The following is a 22924-nucleotide window of genomic DNA, read 5'->3' as shown; positions in this document are numbered from 1 at the left end:
ATACCCCATGGAGATGCTCACTGGATGTTCAAATCAGTCAGATGTAGAACTTTTGATGCACAACATTTTGTAACTACTCAGAGGGTGATGGTGAGTTAGGAGAGGATAAGCAGAAATTGGCGAGGTCACTTAACAAATACCTTCCATCAGTGTTTACACAAGATGGGGGAGGAGGGAAATCCTGAATTGGTTAAAATGAGATGAGAAATATTATTATAAATAAAAGGAAAGAAAGGGAGAAGTCAGTTAAGCTAAAGAGGGACAAAATGCCAGGACCTGATGGGATACATCCAAGGATTCTGAGGGAAATGGATGGCAGGAAAAGTGAAGGCACTAGGGTTTAGAGTCTATAATTAAGGATGGAGTGATTGAACACTGTGAAAATTTTCAGCTGATCAGAGAGAGCCAGCATGGATTTGTAATGGAGAGGTCGTGCTTGACGAACCTGATTGAATTTTTTGAAGAGCTGACTGAAATAGTGGACAGGGGAATGTCAATGGATGTTGTTTATATGGACTTCCAGAAGGCATTCAATAAAGTCCCTCATAAGAGACTGTTAGCTAAAGTTGAAGCTCATGGATTTGAGGGCAAATTATTCACCTGGTCAGGAAATTGGCTGAGCGGCAGGAGATAGAGAGTAGGGATAATGGGCAGGTACTCAAATTGACAGGATGTGACTCGTGGTGTCCCACAGGGATCTGTGTTGGGGCCTCAACTATTCACTGTATTTATTAATAACTTAGATGACAGGATAGAGAGCCACACATCCAAGTTTGCCAATGACACAGAGATTGGCAGCATTGTAAGCAGTGTAGATGGAAGCATAAAAATGCAGAGAGATATTAATAAATTAAGTGAATGGGCAAAACTGTGACAAATAGATTTCAATGTAGGCAAGTGTGAGGTCATCCACTTTGGACCTAAAAGGGATAAATCAGATTACTTTCTAAATGGTGAAAAGCTCGAAACAGTGGAGGTCCAAACAGACTTAAGGGTCCGTGTACATAGATCATTAAAATGTTATGTACAGGAACAGAAAATAATCAAAAAGGCTAATGGAATGTTGGCCTTTATATCTAGAGGACTAGAATACAAGGGGGTAGAAGTTATGCGACAGCTACACAAAGCCCTGGTTAGACCGCACCTGGAGAACTGTGTTCAGTTCTGGGCACTGCACCTTAGGAAGGATATATTGGCCTTGGAGGGAGCGCAGCGTAGATTTACTAGAATGATACTTGGACTCCAAGGGTTAAATTACGAGGATAGATTACACAAAGGGTTGTATCCCTGGAATTTAGAAGATTAAGGGGTGATTTAATCTAAGTTTTCAAGATAGTAAGGGGAATTGATATTGTAGATAGAGAGAAACTATTTCCACTGGTTGGGGAGTCTAGGACTAGGGGACTAAAAATTATAACCAGGACTTTCAGTTGTCAAGTTAGGAAACACTTCTACATGCAAAGGGTAGTAGAAGTTTGTAACTCTCTCCTGCAAACGGCAGAGCAATTGTTAATTTTAAATATGAGATTGACAGATTTTTTGTTAACCAACTGTATTAAGGGATATGGTGCTAAGGCGGGTATATGGAGTTAGGTCACAGATCAGCCATGATCTCATTGAATGGTGGAACAGGCTCGAGGGGCTAAATGGCCTCCTCCTGTTCTTCTGTTCCTATGTTTCTAATAGGTATGTACAGAAATTGGCCTAGGATGTGCCTAGTGGTGTCCCCGAGGGATCTGTACTGTTTTTCACTATATTTTAAAATGACTTGGATGAATAGAGATCCCAAGTTTGCTGCCAGCATTAAGTTAGTTGGACAAAAATGTGGCAGATAGAGTTCAATGTGGGGAAGTGTGAGGTCATCCACTTTGGACCTAAGAAAGACAAATCAGAGTATTTTCTAAATGGCGAGAAGCTCGGAACTGTGGAGGAGCAGAGAGATTTAGGGGTCAATGTACAGAAATCACTAACAGCTACTAGACAGGCACAAAAAATAATTGAAAAGGCTAATGGAATGTTGGCCTTTATCACAAGAGGGCTGGAATATAAAGGGGTGAAGTTATGTTCCAGCTGTACAGAGCTCTGGTGAGACCCCATCTGGAGACTGCGTTCAGTTCTGGAGGGATATAGAGGGAGTCCAGCACAGATTCACCAGAATGATAACAGGACTAAAAGTTAAATTATGAGGACAGGTTGCATAGATTGGGCTTGTAATCCCTCAATTATAAAAGATTAAGGGGTGATCTAATTGAGGTGTGTAAGATGATCAAAGGATTTGATAGGGTGGTTAGAGAGAAACTATTTCCTGTGGTGGGAGAGTCCAGAACAAGAGGACATAACCTTAAAATTAGAGCTAGGCCGTTCAGGAGTGATGTCAGGAAGCACTTCTTCACACAAAGGGGAGTGGAAATCTGGAACTCTCTCCCCCAAAAAGCTGTTGAGGCTGGGGGTCAATTGAAAATTTCAAAACTGAGATTGATAGATTTTTGTTAGGTGAGGGTATTAAGGGTTATGGAACCAAGGCAGGTAAATGGAGTTAAGATGCAGATCAGCTATGATCTAATTGAATCGCGGAACAGGCCCGAGGGGCTGAATGGCCTCCTCCTGTTCCTAGGTTCCTAATATCAATAGGTGCTATTTTCCTCCCTGTTTTGAGTGTATTCCCAAGATATTGTCCTACGTACACTTTGCGGTTTATAGTGTTTATAAATGACTAACCTTGCACAGAGACATTGCACAGTTTCACTTAATGTTATGAACTATTGCGAATTGTTAATACACTGGGAGAGGGGAGAGTAAGCATTTAACATTTTTATTTTAGGTATTATGCATGTATTTAAGGTTAGCTAAAGCTCCCTCCCCCTTCCTCTTCTCCCCCACCTTTGACCCTTGGTGCACTTTTCCATCAGGCACTTTGTTGCCAGGTGTGTAATAAGAGGCCCACTTTGCAGATTCGCTTTCTGTACAATATATATAATGTCAACATATAAGTAGGATTAATACTTCCTGATCTCCCAAAGGCGCAGAAATTTGACATTAGCTCCTCATGTTGTTGAGCTCAGCGAGCAGAGCCAGGGCCTAACAGTTTTGTGAGGAGAAATCCATTGTGCAGCAGGGAAACTCTTCAGTATGGCTTTTGATGTAGGGTTGCCAACTCTGATTGGATGTATTCCTGGAGGTTTCAGTGCACGACCCCCCACCCCCAACGGCCCAGCCCCCTCGCCATTGGTTGCCCAACACGTCCATCCTCACGGTGCCCCACCTCCCTACTCCAATTGGAAAGCGAACAGACTCTTCATTGCCTGATTGGGTGGTTCTCAACTGTCAATCAAACAGCCTTTTCTCCCCCATCTCCGATTTCTCTCCCAGGTTTGCTCGCAACAATCTCCAGGAGATTAATCTTTAATTCCTGAAGACTCCAGGACAATCCTGGGTAGGTTGGCAACCCTGTTTCGACTTGCATTGACTGCTTGACTGATACTCAGCAGCATTGAGAACGGGTAAGACCCTCATATGAAATTAACAGACGTACACAAAACAAGGACATATAAAAAATAGAAGGTCATCCTCTCTATAAAACAAGGGGTCCACAATATTTCCTAGGACCCCACTTTATCACAGTTCTAAATATTCCTATGCTTCTTCTGTCCAACACCAGTCCAACGACAGTCTAGGGTTAGTCTCCTTTTCAAATATCTTTAGAAAAAATGTTAATGGACACATTGTCCAGCGTCCTACACCACAGATGCTAGTAGAACCTGGACCAAATGGTAGCCAAGAACGGTGGGCATTTAAGAGTGGTATTCAGAGAGTCGCAAGATGTGGAAATAGTGTCCTGGCAGGTGACCTGCACGCAGAAGTTACTGGCCGCGGTGTTGAAAAGGTTTGTCGTGTCGAACTTAATGCCACACTGCTCACTCATTATCGAGCTGGTGACCTGTGGGGTCATGTGTACCCCCTGGGCTGACATAGCCGTCGCTGAGCTCAGCCCATAACTCGCAGACGAGTTGACTTTTCCCTCATCGGTGTCTAAGAACACGAAGGCTTTGTCCAGCTGCTCTCCATTCCGGCAACGCAGGTAAGAAGGCCAACAGTACTCGTTCTCACTGGCTGGTGGGACAAGAGAATAAAAGGAAGGTCTTTAGAATGATCTAATCTGAGCTTTTGTTCAGATACCCTTCCAAATTTTCATTACATAGAATTTTACAGCACAGAAACAGGTAATTGGGCCCAACAGGTGTTTACAAAATGCATCTAAGCTATTCGCCTCAACCATTCCATGTGGTAGTGAATTCCACATTCTCACCACTCTCTGAGTAAAGACGTTTCTCCTGAATTCCTTATTGGATTATTAGTGACTATCTTGTATTTATGGCTCCTAGTTTTTGTCTCCCCCACAAGTGGAAACATCTGCTCTAAGTTTACCCTATCGAACCCCATCATAATTTTAAAGACCTCTATCAGGTCACCTCTCAGTCTTCTCTTTCCTAGAGAAAAGAGTTCCAGCCTGTTCAGTCTTTCCTGATAGTTATAACCTCTAAGTTCAGGTATCATCGTTGTAAATCTTTTTTGCACTTTCTCCAGTGCTTCTATATCCTTTTTGTAATATGGGGACCAGAACTGTGCTCAGAACTCTAAGTGTGGTCTAAGTTTCTATACAAGTTTAACATAACTTCTCTGATTTTGAATTCTATTCATCTGGAAATGAACCCCAGTGCTTTGTTTGGACTTTTTATGGCTTTGCTACTTTTAATGATTTGAACCGCTGGATCCCTTTGATCCTCTACTTTACCCCATATAGACTCTTATTTTCCAAGGAGTATGTGACCTCCTTATTCCTCCTACCAAAATCCAAAACCTCACACTTATCCATATTAAAATTAATTTGACAATTACATACCCATTCTGCAAGTTTGTCAAGGTCTTGTATTTTGTTACTGCCTTTCTCTGTATTAACTGTACCCCCCAATTTGGTATCATCTACAAATTTTGCTATTATACTTCCGATTCCCGCGTCCAAATCATTTATGCAAATGCTGAACAACAGCGGTCCCAGCACCGATCCCTGTGGATCACCACTTCCCATCTTCCGCCAGTCTGAGTAACTACCTTTAACCTTTACTCTCTGTTCCGTGTTTTGCAGCCAGTTTACGTTCCCTTCTGCTACTTGTCCCCTAACTCCACATGCTCTGACCTTAGTCATGAGTCCATTATGTGGTACATTATCAAAGGCCTTTTGAATGTCCATTAGAGTGGTGCTCAGCTCGCGTCGTAGGATACTATGCAGTCATCATGAGCCACGGTACAGAAGGATAGTCATCGTGAGACTAGTCTTTCTGGGTCAGAGTGCTGGCATTGGAGGCTGCCCAGGAGAGAATGGAGAGAAGGGCGTACTCATTTTGCGTAGTCATTTTGCGTAGTATGGCGTTACTGGTCGCAAATAGAAAGAAAGAACGTGCATTTATAAAGGGCCTTTCACAACCTCAGGACGTCTCAAAGCGCTTTACAGCCAATGAAGTGTCATCACTATTGTAAAACACAGCAGCCAATTTGCGCACAGCAAGATCCCACAATGATAGTAACCAGATAGTCTGTTGCTTTGTAGTGATGTTGGTTGAGGGATAAATATTGGCCAGGACACTGGGGAGAACCCTCCTGCTCTTCTTCAAAATAGTGCCAAGTGACGACCACCTGAGTGGGCAGACAGGGCCTCAGTTTAACATCCCATCTGAAAGACAGCACCTCTGACAGTGCAGCACTCCCTCAGTGCTGTACTGAAATATCAGCCTGGATTTTATTCTCAAGTTTCATGGAGTGGGACTTGAACCCACAACCTTCTGACATAGAGGTAAGAGTGCTACCACTGAGCCACAGCTAACACTGTTCATTAGAGCCTGGAATCTTTCTTGATGATTCAGGGAGTGACATTGACTCGGAGAGCATGTAAGGACCCAGAGTCTCTCTATTTCAGCTGTGGCTCAGTTGGTAGCACTCTCACCTCTGAGAAAGGCCTCACTGCCTGATTTATGCCACATTTTTCCATCGCTAGCCTGCCTGATGTTGGACGGGATAGCGGAGGAAAACTAGCTCTATAGAACAAAGCCACCTCACCTGCCCTTTCTCCTGCCATACTCTAGCTGCTAAGCTTCCAGCTGGATGACCAGTGTTGATCAGTATTTTCTGTCCCGCTTTCATTGCTTTTTCCAATTGTCAAATCTAGCAGTGACAGGCTCCTTTTTATCTATTCATTCTTAGGATGTGGGCATCACTGGTAAGGCCGGCCTTTATTGCCCATCCCTAGTTGCCCTGAGAAGTGCAGGGTCATTATCTTCAGAGAGACTTGCACCAAGGAAATAGATGGCTCGATCTCCTCTGACGTTGCTTGCGGTTGTGATGTTTCATGAATGCTCACTTTAACGCCATTGCTCCAAACAGGCAAATTCAGTAATTGCATAGGTAGAAAGAGGGATGAGGTCCTGCATGCAGATTTTAGGGAGCTAGGAAAAAGATTAATAAGCAGGACCTCAAAGATAGTAATCTCCAGATTACTCCCGGTGCCACACGCTAGTGAGTATAGAAATAGGAGGATAGAGCAGATGAATGCGTGGCTGGACAGATGGTGCAGGAGGGAGGGCTTTAGATTCCTGAGGCATTGGGACAGGTTCTGGGGGAGGTGGGACCTGTACAAACAGGACTGGTTGTACCTCAATGGGGCCGGGACCAATATCGTCGCGAGCAGGTTTGCTAGTGCTGTTGGAGACGGTTTAAACTAGCTTGGCAGGGGGATGGGAACCTGAGAGTAGATTCAGAAGGGAGAGAAGCAAAGCTGGAAATGGAAGGCAGAAAATTAGTAAGTGAGTTTGGAAGGCAGAGGAAACAAAGGCTAGAAAATAGACAACAAAGGAGTTTGGCAATGCTTAATGGTAAATACCTCAATGCAAGGAGTATAGTGATTAAGGCAGATGAGCTGAGGACACAGATAGACATGTGGCAGTAGGATATCTTGGCTATTACAGAAACATGGCTTAAAGAGGGGTAGGAATGGCAGCTCAACATTCCTGGTTACAGGATTTTCAGACGAGATAGAGAGGGGGATAAAAAAGTAGGGGGATGTCAATATTGGTTAAAGAAACAATTACAGCTGTGAGGAGGGATGATATGTTAGAAGGATCATCAAATGAGGCCGTTTGGGTTGAGCTAAAGAACACATTACTGGGAGTGTACTATAGACCCCCAAACAGTCAGAGGGAGATAGAAGAGCAAATATGTTGGCAAATTTCTGAAAAGTGCAAGAACAATAGGGCAGGAATAGAAGGGGATTTCAACTACCCTAATATTAACTGGGGCACAATCAGTGTGAAGGGTATAGAGGACGCAGAATTCTTAAAATGCATTCAGGAGAACTTTTTAAGCCAATACATAGCAAGCCCAACAAGTGAAGGGGCAGTTCTGGATTTAGTTTTAGGGAATGAAGCTGGGCAGGTGGAAGGAGTATCAGTGGGAGAGCATTTTGGTGGTAGTGATCATAATTCAGTTAGATTTAGCATAGTTATGGAAAAGGACAAAGATAGAACAGGAATAAAGTTCTCAATTGGGGGAAGGCCAATTTTACTAAGCTAAGATGTGATTTAGCAAAAATGGACTGGAAACAGCTACTTGAAGGTAAATCAGTGTCACAGCAGTGGGAGGCATTCAAGAAGGAGGTAGTGAAGGTTCAGAGCAAATATGTTCCCACATATTTGGTTAGGATAAGGCAAAAAATGAAAGCTTATCTCAGATACCGAGAGCTCATTGAAACATAGAAACATAGAAAATAGGAGCAGGAGTAGGCCATTCGGCCCTTCGAGCTTGCTCCACCATTCAATATGATCATGGCTGATCCTCTATCTCAATACCATATTCCCGCTCTCTCCCCATTCTCCTTGATGCCTTTTGTGTCCAGAAATCTATCTAGCTCCTTCTTAAATATATTCAGTGACTTGGCCTCCACAGCCTTCTGTGGTAGAGAATTCCACAGGTTCACCACCCTCTGAGTGAAGAAATTTCTCCTCATCTCAGTCCTAAATGTCCTACCCCGTATCCTGAGACTGTGACCCCTCGTTCTGGACCCCCAGCCAGGGGAAACATCCTTCCTGCATCCAGTCTGTCTAGCCCTGTCAGAATTTTATACATTTCAATGAGATCCCCTCTCGTTCTTCTAAACTCGAGTGAATACAGGCCGAGTCGACCTAATCTCTTATACGACAGTCCTGCCGTCCCAGGAATCAGTCTGGTGAACCTTCGCTGCACTCCCTCTATGGCAAGTATATCGTTCCTTAGGTAAGGAGACCAAAACTGCACGCAGCTCAATACTGCAGAAAGACTAGAGGAGTATAGAAAGTGCAGGGGTGAGATTAAAAAGGAAATTAGGAAAACAAAGAGAGGGCATGAAAAAATATTGGCAAATAAAATCAAGGAAAACCCAAAGCTGTTTTATAAATACATTAAGAGCAAGAGGATAACTGAGGAAAGAGTGAGGCCTATTAGAGACCAAAAAGGTAACCTATGTGTGGAGGTGGAAGATGTGGGGATGGTTCTTAATGAATACTTTGCGTCTGTCTTCACAAAAGAGGGGGACGATGCAGAGATTGTAGTTAAGGAGGAGGAGTGTGAAATATTGGATGGGATAAACATAATGACAGAGGAACTATTATGGGGTTTAACATCTTTGAAAGTAGATAAATCGCCAAGCCCAGATGAAATTTATCCCAGGCTGTTCAGAGAAGCAAGGGAGGGAATAATGGAGGCTCTGACCATCATTTTCCAATCCTCCCTGGATGCAGGTGTGGTGCCGGAAGACTGGAGGACTGCTAACATTATATCGTTATTTAAAAAGGGAGAAAGGGATAGACCGAGTAATTGCAGGCCAGTCGGACTAACCTCGGTGGGCAAATTATTGGAAAAATTTCTGAGGGACAGTGTTAATCGTCATTTAGAAAGGCACAGATTAATCAAGGACAGTCAGCATAGATTTGTTAAGGGAAGGTCATGTCTGACTAACCTGATTGAATTTTTTGAGGAGCTAACAAGGAGGGTTGATGAGGGAAGTGCATTTGATGTAGTCTACATGGATTTTAGCAAGGCTTTTGACAAGGTCCCACATGGCAGACTGGTCAGAAAAGTAAAAGCCCATGGGATCCAAGGGAAAGTGGCAAGTTGGATCCAGAACTGGCTTAGTGGCAGGAACCAAAGATTAATGGACAATGGGTGTTTTTGTGACTGGAAGGCTGTTTCCAATGGGGTTCCACAGGGCTCAGTACAAAGTCTCTTGCTATTTGAGGTATATATCAATGATTTGAACTTAAATGTGGGGGGGCTTGATTAAGAAGTTTGCAGATGATACAAAACTTGGCCGTGTAGTTGAATGTGAGGAAGAAAGCTGTAGACTGCAGGAAGATATCAAGGGATTGGTCAGGAGGGCAGAAAAGTGGCAAATGGAATTCAATCCAGAGAAGTGTGAGGTAATGCATTTGGGGAGGGCAAACAAGGCAAGGAAATACACAATAAATGGGAGGATACTGAGAGGTGTAGAGGAACAGAGGGACCTTGGAGTGCATGTCCACAGATCCCTGAAGGTAGCAGGACAGGTAGATAAGGTGGTTAAGAAGGCATACAGAAAACGTTCTTTTATTAGCTGAGGCATCGAATCTAAGAGCAGGAAGGTTATGCTAGAACTGGTTAGGCCACAGCTTGAGTACTGCGTACAGTTCTGGTCACAACATTACAGGAAAGATGTGATTGCACTAGAGAGAGTACAGAGGAGATTTACGAGGATGTTGCCAGGACTGAAGAATTTTAGCTATGAGGAAAGATTGGATAGGCTGGGGTTGTTATGTTTGGAACAGAGGAGGCTGAGAGGTTAGGAACATAGGAACAGGAGTCGGCCATTCAGCCCCTCGTGCCTGCTCCGCCATTTGATAAGATCATGGTTGATCTGTGATCTAGCTCCATATACCTGCCTTTGGCCCATATCCCTTAATACATTTGGTTGCCAAAAAGCTATCTCTCACATTTAAATTTAGCAATTGAGCTAGTATCAATTGCCGTTGGCGGAAGAGAGTTCCAAACTTCTACCACCCTTTGTGTGTAGAAATGTTTTCTAATCTCGCTCCTGAAAGGTCTGGCTCTAATTTTTAGACTGTGCCCCTTACTCCTAGAATCCCCAACCAGCAGAAATAGTTTCTCCATATCCACCCTATCCGTTCCCCTTAATATCTTATAAACTTCGATCAGATCACCCCTTAACCTTCTAAACTCTAGAGAATACAACCCCAATTTGTGTAATCTCTCCTCGTAACTTAACCCTTGAAGTCTGGGTATCATTCTAGTAAACCTACGCTGCACTCCCTCCAAGGCCAATATGTCCTTCCGAAGGTGCGGAGCCCAGAACTGCTCACAGTACTCCAGGTGCGGTCTAACCAGGGTTTTGTATAGCTGCAGCATAACTTCTGCCCCCTTGTACTCTAGTCCTCCAGATATAAAGGCCAGCATTCCATTAGCCTTATTGATTATTTTCTGCACCTGTTCATGACACTTCAATGATCTATGTACCTGAACCCCTAAGTCCGTTTGGACATCCACTGTTTTTAACTTTTTACCATTTATAAGGTACCTTGTTCTATCCTTTTTTGATCCAAAGTGGATGACCTCACATTTGTCTACATTGAATTCCATCTGCCACAGTTTTGCCCATTCACCTAATCTATCAATATCCCTTTGTAATTTTATGTTTTCATCTACACTGCTTACAATGCCACCAATCTTTGTGTCATCAGCAAACTTAGATATGAGACTTTCTATGCCTTCATCTAAGTTGTTAATAAATATTGTGAATAATTGAGGCCCCAAGACAGATCCCTGCGGGACTCCACTAGTCACATCCTGCCAATGTGAATACTTACCCATTATCCCTACTCTCTGTCGCCTTTCACTCAGCCAACTTCCTAACCAAGTCCGTACTTTTCCCTCGATTCCATAGGCTTCTAACTTAGCTAACAGTCTCTTATGTGGGACCTTATCAAATGCCTTCTGGAAGTCCATATAAATAACATCCATTGACATTCCCCTGACCACTACTTTAGTCACCTCTTCAAAAAATTCAATCAGGTTTGTCAGGCACGACCTACCTTTCACAAACCAATGCTGGCTCTCTCTGATTAACTGAAAATTCTCGAGGTGTTCAGTCACCCTATCCTTAATTATAGACTCCAGCATTTTCCCCACAACAGATGTTAGGCTAACTGGTCTATAATTCCCCGGTTTCCCTCTCTCTCCTTTCTTAAAAAGCGGAGTGACATGTGCAATTTTCCAATCTCGAGGGACAGTTCCTGAATCTAGAGAACTTTGAAAGATTATAGTTAGGGCATCTGCAATGTGCTCACCTTTAAAACCCTGGGATGGAAACCATCTGGTGCTGGGGATTTGTCACTCTTTAGTGCTATTATTTTCTTCATTACTGTTGCTTTGTTTATATTAATTTTATGAAGTCCCTGTCCCCGATTCAATATTAGTTTTCTTGGGATTTCCGGCATGCTATCCTCTTTTTCTACTGTAAATACTGACGCAAAGTAATCGTTCAACATGTCCGCCATTTCCCCATTGTCAATGACAATATCCCCACTTTCAGTTTTTAAGGGGCCAACACTGCTCCTGACCACCCTCTTTCCTAATATAACTATATTTAATTGAGGTGTATAAAATTATGAGGGGCCTAGATAGAGTGGATAGGAAGGACCTATTTCCCTTACCAGAGAGATCAAAAACCAGGGGCGTAGATTTAAAGTGATTGGTAGAAGGATTAGAGGGGATTTGAGGAGAATTATTTTCACCCAGAGGGTGGTGGGGGTCTGGAACTCACTGCCTGAAAGGGTGGTAGAGGCAGAAACCCTCAACTCATTTAAAAAGTACTTGGATGTGCACCTGAAGTGCCGTAACCTACAGGGCTATGAACCAAGTGCTGGAAAGTGGGATTAAGCTGGATAGCTCTTTTACAGCTGGCACAGACACAATGGCCCGAATGGCCTTCTGCGCTGTAAATTTCTATGATTCTATGATTCAGGCCCCCAACTGCACGTGGGAGCCTGATTTGAATATTATAAAATTTTCCCCGGCGTAACATAGACTCGCCATGCAACACAACACTGTCAAAATGGCGGCAGGTTGGTGTCTGGTTGGGGTTGGGCTTCGCAATTTTAAATTTTTAACCCTTCCCCGACCCTCTCTCACTCATGGTGGGGGAGTTATTATTGACCGACCCCAAACTGTCTGGCCCCGAAAATTCCGAGCCTTTCCGGGGGACTCCCACGGTAACTCTGGGATACGTCCGGTGATGTCCTTGTGAGGGAATTCCCACTAGACCTTGCAAGGGGCAGAACCTCTGTCTGCGCCTTAAAGGTAACACAGAGGGGGCAGGGCACGAACTCTGGACGCTTTGGCTCTCAGTTGGACCCCACTGTGTGGTTGGTGCAGGAATGCCTGGTGCACGGGCTCACCGAGGTAGGGTGTGGGGAAGTGCAGCCCAGCTGGAGCCTGGAGGCCTGCATCCTCTGTAGAAAAGGACCAACATTTTCTTTAAAAGTACTGAAAGGTGGCCACAGGGGGCAACTTTTAATAGATGGTTGGGTGGGGGAAGGCCTCATTCACGGGGTCCCGAAGACCGGCTCCTGGCTTCGCCTCTTGACCTTTTGACCTTTGGAGGGGGCAACAGTGGAGACACTCCCACACTTGGAATGGATTTTTGGGGCCCCCTGCTCACCTTCTCCCTTTTGAGTTAGAGTCAGTCTCCCCTGGTTGGTGTTTATGTTAAACAATTTATTCGGGTTCAGTCTATTTATACTGTACAATGTTCAAACCTCAATAACATCACCCCCGAACCCTCTCTTCTCCCAGTGTAAACAGATTCCTCAGCCCCTCCTAATCCCTGCAGTTAGTTCAGTTGGCCCCCTCCAAAGCCAAGGGGTTTCTGCCTCCCCCAGTCACTGTGTAATACATCGTACCCGAACTGGACACAGCATTCTGGGGAGAGGGAGAGAAAGGGTTCAATGTAAGTTCTATACAAACTGTGTACAAGACAGTTTTCTTTATGAGTTGATGTGGAGATGCTGGTGATGGACTGGGGTTGACAAATGTAAAGAATCTTACAACACCAGGTTATAGTCCAACAATTTTATTTGAAAATCACAAGCTTTCGGAGATTATCTCCTTCGTCAGGTGAGTGAGTCACTCACCTGACGAAGGAGATAATCTCCGAAAGCTTGTGATTTTCAAATAAAATTGTTGGACTATAACCTGGTGTTGTAAGATTCTTTACAATCTTTATGAGAAGCAGAGACCTTAACAGAATGGCTACATAACCCTTCACGCTATCATTCCTCCTTAATGCAGTGACAAGACTTCAGTCAGACAAATCAGAGGGCTCAGCTGCAACCTGTCTGTCCATAGAAGCACAGGAACAGGAGAAGGCCATTCAGCCCCCCGAGCCTGTTCCACCATTCAACTAGATCATGCCTGATCTGTATCTTAACTCCATCTACAACCCTTAATGCCCTTGCCGAGCAAAAATATATTATTCTCAGTTTTGAAATTTTCAATTGACCCTCAGCCTCAACAGCATTTTGGGGGAGAGAGTTCCAGATTTCCACTACCCTTTGTGTGAGGAAGTGATTCCTTGAACAGCCTGGCTCTAATTTTAAGGTTATGCCCCCTTTGTTCTGGACTCCCCCACCAGAGGAAATAATTTCAATCTATCTAGCCTATCAATAATAACAACAACAACGTGCATTTATATAGCACCTTGAACGTAGTAAAATGTCCCAAGGAGCGATTATCAAACAAAATTTGACACCGAGCCATGTTAGGAGATATTAGGGCAGGTGACCAAAAGCTTGGTCAAAGAGGTAGAATGTGAGGAGAATCTTAAAGGAGGAGAGAGAGGTAGAGAGGCGGAGAGGTTTAAGGAGGGAATTCCAGAGCTTAGGGCCTGGACAGCTGAAGGCACGGCCGCCAAGGGTGGAGTAATGAAAATTGGGGATGCGCAAGAGCCATAATTGGAGGAGTGCAGAGATCTCGGAGGGTTGTAGGACTGGACCAGGTTACAGAGATAGGGAGGGGTGGGGCCATGGAGGGATTTGAAAACACGAATTTTAAAATCAAGGCGTTCCTGAACCGGGAGTCGATGTAGGTCAGTAAACGGGATTTGGTGCAAATCATCTTAAACACCTCAAACAGATCATCCCTTAATCTTCTCTACTCAAGGAGTACAAGTCTAGCCTATGCAACCTGTCTTCATAATTTAACCCTTTTAGCCCCAGTATCATTTGGTGAATCTACACTGCACCCTCTCCAAGGCCAGTATATCCTTCCTGAGGTGCGGTGCCCAGAACTGAACACAGTTCTATCCTGAGCTTTATATAACTGTAACATAACTTCACCCCTTTATATTACAGCCCTCTTGAGATAAAGGCCAACATTCCATTAGCTTTTTTAATCATTTTTTGTACCTGTCCACGAACTTTTAGTAATTTCTGTACATTGACCCCTAAATCTCTCTGCTCCTCCACAGTTCCGAGCTTCTCACCGTTTAGAAAATACTCTGATCTATCTTTCTTAGGTCCAAAGTGGATGACCTCACAGTTCCCCAAATTGAACTCTATCTGGCCACTCACTTAATCTATCAATGTCCCTTTGCAACTTTCTGCTCCCATCTACACTATTTACTGTTCCACCTAACTTAGTGTCATCAGCAATCTTAGATATACAGCTCTCTATTCATTCGTCCAAGTCATTTATAAATATAATGAAAAGATGAGGTCCCAGTACAGATCCCTGGGGGACACCACTAGTCACATCCTGACAATTTGAGCATATACCCATTATCCTTACTCTCTGTCTCTGACCTCCTTATCAATTCCTACCCATGTCAATAGGTTGCCTCCAATTCCATGCACTCTCATTTTTGTTAACAGTTTCTTATGTGGATCCTTATCGAATGCCTTCTGGAAGTCCATATAAATAACATCCATAGACACTCCCTTATCCACCATGTTAGTTACCGCCTCAAAAAAATCAACTAGGTTAGTTAGACATGACTTGCCCTTTACAAATCCATGCTGGCTCTCTCTGATCAGTTCATGTTTGTCCAAGTGCTCGGTCACTCTGTCCCTAATAACAGATTGTAGTAACTTCCCCACAACAGACGTTAGACTAATAGGCCTATAATTTCCTAGTTGATCTCTCCCACCCATCTTAAATAATGGAGTGACTTTGGCAGTTTTCCAATCCAAGGGGACAATTCCTGAATCGAGAGAGTTTTGGGAGATCATGACTAACACATCTACAATTTCCTCACCGACTCCTTTTAATACCCTGGGGTGGAAACCATCAGGTCCTGGAGATTTGTCTATCTCTAGTTTCATTATTTTCATATTAAATCTACTAAGTTCCTCCCCTTGATTTATTTTTAGTTTTCCTCGTATCTCTGGTATTTTATCCCCATCCTCTATTGTGAAAACCGATACAAAGTAAGTATTTAGCAAGTCTGCCATTTCCTGATTTTCAATTGCAATATCTCCTGTGTCTGTCTTTAAGGGGCCCACATTACTCTTAGCCATCCTCTTTCTCTTAATATATTTGTAAAAACCTTGTGTTGTCCTTGATATCCCTCGTATGATTTTTCTCGTATTCCCTTTTTGCGGCTCTTACCACTTTCTTTGTATCACTCTGCTGTTCTTTTTATCTCCCCCAGTCCGCGGGATCTCTATTGTTCTTTGTCTTCGTAAAAACCCTATCTTTTAGTTTCACACTATCTCTCACTTCCCTTGTTGACCAAGATTGTTTAATTACACAAGTCGAGCTCTTGCCCTTTAGGGGAATGTACAGGACTTGTATTCTACCAAATATTTCTTTGAACACCTCCCAATGTTCATCTGTAGTTTTATCCGTTAATAGTTCTGCCCAGTCTATTGTGGTCAATTTCTGCCTCATCCTTCCAAAGTCCGCCTTACCTAAATTTAACACCTTGGTTCGTGACTCACCCCTCTCCCTCTCAAACCTAATATCGAATTCAATCATCTTATGGTCACTGTTAGCTCGGTGTTCCCTTAGCATCAGATTGTTGACTAATTCAGGCTCATTACTCATCACTAAATCTAATATGGCCTATTCTCTTGTTCAAGACACAATGCTCCAGAAAACTGTCCCAAATACACTCAAGAAATTCGCTGCCTTTGAAATTCTGCTTCTCCCAGTCTGTGTGAAAATGAAAGTCTCCCATTATAACCACACTGTTTTTGCAACAAGCTTCTCTGATCTCTGTGTTCATCCCTCTACTTTATCACAGGGCGTCTATAAACAACTCCCACCAAAGTCTTGCATCCTTTATCTATTCCTCAATTCTACCCAGAGAGTTTCTACTGCCTGCTCACCCTGACTGATATCCCCACTTTCTAATACTGTAATAGTGTCCTTTATCAACATTGCTGCTCCACCTTTTCCAATTTCCCTGTCCTTTCTAAAGACCTTATAACCTGGAATATTTATCTCCCAGTCATGTGCAGTTTGTAGCCAGGTCTCAGTGATGGTCACTACATCATACCCTCTAAGCTGAATTTGTGTTTCTAATTCCCTTGTTTTATTCCTTGTGCTATGTGCATTGGTGTATAGAACTCTTATTTGGGTAACAGATCCTGCCTTGCCCTTTTGCTCTGATGCTGTTTTTCTCACACTTTTTAACTTGTGAGAAAGAGATTTTCATCATTTCTGTTGTATTTTGATCCGTTATTTTGTCATTATTTCCTATATTTTTTTCTGAACCTGAAGTATTTATATTACCTTTAACACTATTGATGATCTGGATTTTGCTTTCATCCCTTTTTCTTATCTTTAGATTATTTTCACTTTTATTTTTATTTCTGCCTGAGCTCTTGCCTTTCTACAGCCCTATTTATCCTTTCCATTAGCACACTGGTGCCAGTCTGGTTCTGGTCCAGCCAGTCCCAGCAGAACAGCTTCTTCCTGTACCAGTCCTGGTGCCAGTGTCCCATAAAATAGAACCCAACTTTGCCACACCAATTCTTCAGTCATGTGTTTACTTTCTTGATCTGTTTGTCTTTATGCCAATTAACGCGTAGCTTGGGCAATAATTCTGAGATCCTGTCGTAATAATCCTGTCTGTGTGTGTGTGTCTGTGTCTGCGCGTGTACATGTGTGAGTGTGTGTGGCTCTGTGTCTGTTGTGTGTTTGTGTGTGCATATGTATATGTGTGTGTCTGTGTCTGTGTGTGTGTATATATGTGTGTGTCTGGGCCTGTGTGTGTGTGTCAATGTGTGTATCTGTTTGTGTGTGTCTGGGTGTGTGTGTCTGTGTGTGTGCATGTTTTTGAATGTGTGTGTGTGTTTGAGTGTGTGTGTGCATGTCTGTGTGTCTGTATGTATGTGTGTTTGAGTGTGTGTCTGTGTGTTTGAGTGTCTGTCTGTGTGAGTGAGTGTGTGTGTGTGTCTGTGTGAGTGTGTGTGTCAGTGTGAGTGTGCGTGTGTGTCTGTGTGAGTGTGTGTATCAGTGTGAGTGTGCGTGTACCCTTCCCCCTGTTTACCTGTCACTGAGTTATGTAAACGGACGGTCAGTCTCTTCTGCTGTCGGAGGATCTTCATGTAAGTATGCACAGTGCAGTTCAGCATGCACTCGTTTGAAGGAGGCAGCCTCTTTGGACCTTCCGACAATCTGCGCAGGTCACTCTGGGTGAGACAGGGAGGCGAGTCCATCGGTGCTGCGCAGACGTCATGTGTGCTGAAGTAAGCGGATAGCAACCAGATGCTGAATGACCCCCACGGCCAGGCCCGAGCCATGCTTTCAGAAGCCTCGTAAACGTCACTGCAATTGTCTGTCAAAGCTGCTGTTGATTTGCTGCCTTGGAGGTGGGAAAAGTTTGTGTGTGACTTTTACAGCCTCCGCAGGGCTGACGCCGACAGAGCTGGTGGTATGTTTGGAATCTTCTGGCAAAGGTGATCCTGAGTAAACAGCAATACATCACCCAGCTTGTGTGCCACTTCACAGATGTGAAAACCATTTGCCCTGATAGCGGAGTTTAACCATTTCAGTTGCACAGATCCATGCTGGAGTTTGGGCAAAGTGTGTTCCAGACAGCCAGCCCCTCGAGCCTGCCCTGCCATTCAAGTAGATCGGGGCTGATCTGGCACCTCAGTTACATCTACCCGCCTTTTCTCCCGATCCCTTGATCCCCATATCTAAGAAATCTATCGCTCTCAGTCTTGAAAGCTTCAATTGACCCTCCCAGCATCCACAGCCTTTTGGGGGAGAGAGAGTTCCAGATTTCCACTACCCTGTAGAAAAAAAGTGCTTCCTGATTTCCCTCCTGACGCCAGTAACCTGGGGACCTTCCCGCTGATCCAGAGGGAGCTTCAGGTCCGTGTTTAAGTTTTGTTACCTCACTTTGTGTTCGTCAGGCTGAAAGAGTCGTCAGCAACAAAAAAAAACCCTGACCGCATATTACTGACTCGTCTGCTGCCTCCCTCTCTCATCAATGGCTCCTCGACAACAATATTCCTCACACAGAACCGTGGGACTCCTTGTGGTGATTGGAGTGATTTATTATTCCTGCTGCTAAATATGGAACGAAGCTACGTATTCTGTCGCACTGAGAGAAAGAGAGAGAACCATTAAACCATTAAAAACAGAACAAAAAGGTGAGAAATACCATGGGGTGGAAATAAAGAGAAAACTCTCGACACCTTCAAATTATTCATTGGTAATAATTCTTTAGCAGTTACAAATCCTGGCCTGCAAAGTACTGTATCGGTTGGCTTCTTTTTGTAACATAGAAACTGGCTAAGGGTCAGAAAGCAGAGAGTAGTTGTTTTTCAGTCTAGAGGGAAATATACAGTGGTGATCCCCAGGGGTCAGTATTAGGACCACTGCTCTTTTTGATATATATTGATGACCTGGACTTGGGTATAAAGGGCATAATTTCAGTTTGCAGATGACCCAAAGCTTGGAAGTGTAGTAAACAGTGAGGAGGATAGTGACAGACTGGTGAAATGGGCAGACACATGGCAGATGAAACTTAATGCAGAGAAGGGAGTCGTGATGCATTTTGGAAGGAGAGGCAATATAAACAAAACGGTATAATTTTAAAAGGGGTGCAGGAAAAGAGATACATGGGGGTGTATGGACACAAATCTTTGAAGGTGGCAGGACAAGCTGTTAAAAAAGCATTCAGGATCGTGGGCTTTATTAATAGAGGCATAGAGTTCAAAAGCAAGGAAGTTGTGCTAAACCTTTATAAATCACCGGTTAGGCCTCAGCTGGAGTATTGTTTACAATTCTAGGCATTGGAGAGGGTGCAGGGGAGATTTACTAGAACGGTACCAGGGATGTGGTGAGACGAGAAAAGCTGGGATTGTTCTCCTGAGAGCAGATAAAGTTAAGGGGAGATTTAATAAAGGTGTGCAAAATTATGAGGGGTTTTGATAGAGTAGATAGGGAGAAACTTTCCACTGGCAGGAGGGTCGGTAACCAGAGGACACAGATTTAAGGTAATTGACAAAAGAACCAGAGGGGAGATAAGGTGAATTTTTTTATGCAGTGAGTTATTATGATCTGGAATGCACTGCCTGAAAGGGTGGTGGAAGCAGATTCAATAACAACTTTCAAAAGGGAATTAGATAAATACTTGAAAAGGAAAAATTGCAGGGCTGTGGGGAAAGAGCGAGGGAGTGGGACTAATTGTCTTTCAAAGAGCCAGCACAAGCACAATGGGCCTCCTTTGCTGTTTGATTATATGATTCCATATAAATACTTCCTGTTATCATGGGCTCGATATTACCAGGGCTGCGGGTTCGCGGCGGGGTGGCTATTGGGCGCGTGGGTAACGCGCCCGGTGATATCAGTCTGCCCCGCGCGCGATCGCAGCTTAATTGGATCCACTTACCTTGTCTTCCGGGTTCCCCACTGCTGAACTGCGCATCGGGCGGGCTGCGCATGCGCAGTAAGATCTGTCAGCTGGAGGAGCTCTATTTAAAGGGGCAGTCCTCCACTGACTGATGCTGCAACAAATAGCAAAAAATACAGCATGGAGCAGCCCAGGGGGAAGGCTGCTCCCAATTTAATGATGCCTCACTCCAGGTATCATTAGATGGGGTGAGGAGGAGGGGGAGGACAGAGATCTTCCCCCCGGCGGGCGGGAGGAAGCGGCCTGCCTCTGCCACCAGGAAGGCCTGGCTCGAGGTGGCAGAGGAGGTCACCTGCACCACCAACATATCGCCCACCTGCATACAGTGCAGGAGGCACTGCAATGATCTAGGTAGGTCAGCCAAAGTGAGTACACTTACTCATTCCCCTACACTCCATCTGCCACATCACCGCCCCCACCCCACATCTCCTTCTGCAGAGCAAACACTACTCTGTCACATCACCCCTCATACCCACTCAAACCTCATCCTCATCGTACCTGCACTTACTCACCTCGCCAGTACTCATCCCGCCACTACCACTCAACCCAATCCTCATACAATCTCATGGCTCTATCTCATACTCACCCTCTCGTGCATCTCTTTCACAGTCAGCCTCACTCAACCTGCCACTACCTGTGCTGCAGCCACAGGGCATGCATCACATATGTGCAGTAGGAAGCGTAAGGCAAACGTGTTGTGAGCATGAAGGGGATGCACAAGGGTGTTTGAGGGTTTGTCATGGTTTTTACTTATATTTAATTTCTGACCAACTCACATCACATATTATATTGGCACCACGACTGCCACGTCTTTGCGAATCTTGTCTGGTTTGTGCAATAATGTCCTTTCCTGAGGATCACAATGAAGACCCACAACTGATGCCACCCATTGTGTCACTGCAGAGTGGGTGTAGGTGTATTTGCAGGGCTCTTTTGTGCAGACGACTGAGAGACGTCAGCGATGTCCCCGGTGGCACCCTGGAAGGATGCGGAGGAGAAGTTGTTGAGGGCAGTGGTGACTTTGACAGCGACAGGTAAGAAGATGATGCTCGGGCCAGCCGGGAGCATCTTGGCATGAAGGAGGCTGCAGATGTCCACGACTACATGTCGAGTGACTCTGAGCCTCCGTGTGCACTGCTGCTCAGAGAGGTCCAGGAAGCTGAGCCTCGGTCTGTGGACCCTGTGGCGAGGGTAGTGCCCTCTGTGACGCATCTCTCTCTGCGGTTGCCCTCCCTCCTGCTCTGCAGGTGGATGTGTCACAGCACTGTGTTGTGGAGCTCCACGTGTCAGAGGTGGACGGCTTGGCCAGTGAGGCTGGTAATGCTGTTCACCCTCCGAGGAGGTCATGAGTGCAGCTACGGCGGCCCCCATCCGGAAGATGTACATTTGAGGGGGTCCGCAAGGTAGGTAAATGTCTCTGGACCCCGGGGTAAGTGTGCAAGTTGGTGAATTTGATTGTCAGGAGGAGGGTGGTGGAGGCCAAACTTTGTCCAAAGTGACAGAGTGGCCTCCTGCAATGAGTGAGGGTCTCCCCCTCCCCCCCCCACCTGTCAAATGGACCTTTGCAGCTGCCATAGGCTGATAGCTGCAAACATAAGAACATAAGAAATAGGAGCAGGAGTAGGCCAATCGGCCCCTCGAGCCTGCTCCGCCATTCAATAAGATCATGGCTGATCTGATCCTAACCTCAAATCCAAATTCATGTCCAATTTCCTGCCCGCTCCCCATAACCCCTAATTCCCTTTACTTCTAGGAAACTGTCTATTTCTGTTTTAAATTTATTTAATGATGTAGCTTCCACAGCTTCCTCTCCTCATATGTCCACCCCCTCATCCCCGGGATTAACCGAGTGAACCTTCTTTGTACTGCCTCAAGAGCAAGTATTTCTTTTCTTAAGTATGGACACCAAAACTGTATGCAGTATTCCAGGTGCGGTCTCACCAATACCTTATATAACTGCAGCAATACCTCCCTGTTTTTATATTCTATCCCCCGAGCAATAAAAGCCAACATTCCGTTGGCATTCTTGATCACCTGCTGCACCTGCATACTAACTTTTTGATATTCTTGCACTAGGACCCCCAGATCCCTTTGTACTGCAGTACTTTCCAGTTTCTCGCCATTAAGATAATAACTTGCTCTCTGATTTTTCCTGCCAAAGTGCATAACCTCACATTTTCCAATATTGTATTGCATCTGCCAAATCTCCGCCCACTCACCCAGCCTGTCTATATCCCCTTGTAGGTTTTTTATGTCCTCCTCACTCTCTACTTACCCTCCCATCTTTGTATCATCTGCAAACTTTGATATGTTACACTCGGTCCCCTCCTCCAAATCGTTAATATAGATTGTAAAGAGTTGGGGACCCAGCACCGACCCCTGCGGAACACCACTGGCTACTGGTTGCCAGTCCGAGAATGAACCATTTATCCCAACTCTCTGCTTCCTGTTCGATAACCAATCCTCCACCCATGCCAGAATATTACCCCCAATCCAGTGATTCTTTATCTTGAGCAATAATCTTTTATGTGGCACCTTGTCGAATGCCTTCTGGAAGTCTAAATACACTACGTCCACTGGTTCCCCTTTATCCACCCTGTACGTTATGTCCTCAAAGAACTCAAGAAAATTTGTCAGACATGACTTCCCCTTCATAAAGCCATGCTGACTTTGTCCTATTAAATTATGTTCATCCAAATGTTCTGCTGCTGTCTCCTTAATAATAGACTCCAAAATTTTACCCACCACAGATGTTAGGCTAACTGGTCTATAATTTCCAGCCTTCTGCCTACTACCCTTTTTAAATAAAGGTGTTACATTAGCAGTTTTCCAATCTGCCGGGACCTTTGCCGAGTCCAGAGAATTTTGGAAAATTATTATCAAAGCATCCACAATCCCTACTGCCACTTCCCTCAAGACCCT

General features: G+C 44.5%; 1 protein-coding gene across 1 annotated transcript; it reads right to left on the bottom strand.

Moving 5' to 3' along the window:
* Positions 1 to 3242: 3242 nt before the first annotated feature.
* Positions 3243 to 18599, bottom strand: LOC137341296 (uncharacterized). The gene is made up of 2 exons (XM_068004413.1): positions 17627 to 18599; positions 3243 to 4110 (listed from the first exon to the last, which is right to left on the bottom strand). Exons 1-2 carry the CDS (start codon positions 17877 to 17879, stop codon positions 3749 to 3751), a joined length of 615 nt encoding a protein of 204 aa, XP_067860514.1. The 5' UTR covers positions 17880 to 18599; the 3' UTR covers positions 3243 to 3748.
* Between the last annotated feature and the right edge of the window lie 4325 nt (positions 18600 to 22924).

Source organism: Heptranchias perlo, chromosome 23, assembly GCF_035084215.1.
Source record: "Heptranchias perlo isolate sHepPer1 chromosome 23, sHepPer1.hap1, whole genome shotgun sequence".
NCBI classification, from domain to species: Eukaryota; Metazoa; Chordata; class Chondrichthyes; order Hexanchiformes; family Hexanchidae; genus Heptranchias; species Heptranchias perlo.
Note: the sequence above shows the minus strand (reverse complement) of the source record. Positions and strands in the feature narration are given on the sequence as shown.

What these genes read in the sequence shown, in the direction of transcription:
- LOC137341296 (XM_068004413.1), bottom strand. Translation starts at nt 17,879, where the DNA reads ATGGCTCGGGCCTGGCCGTGGGGGTCATTCAGCATCTGGTTGCTATCC. An exon ending in TTTACATAACTCAGTGACAG is followed by an intron (nt 4,111 to 17,626) that starts GTAAACAGGGGG and finishes TTGTCCCACCAG; the next exon opens with CCAGTGAGAACGAGTACTGT.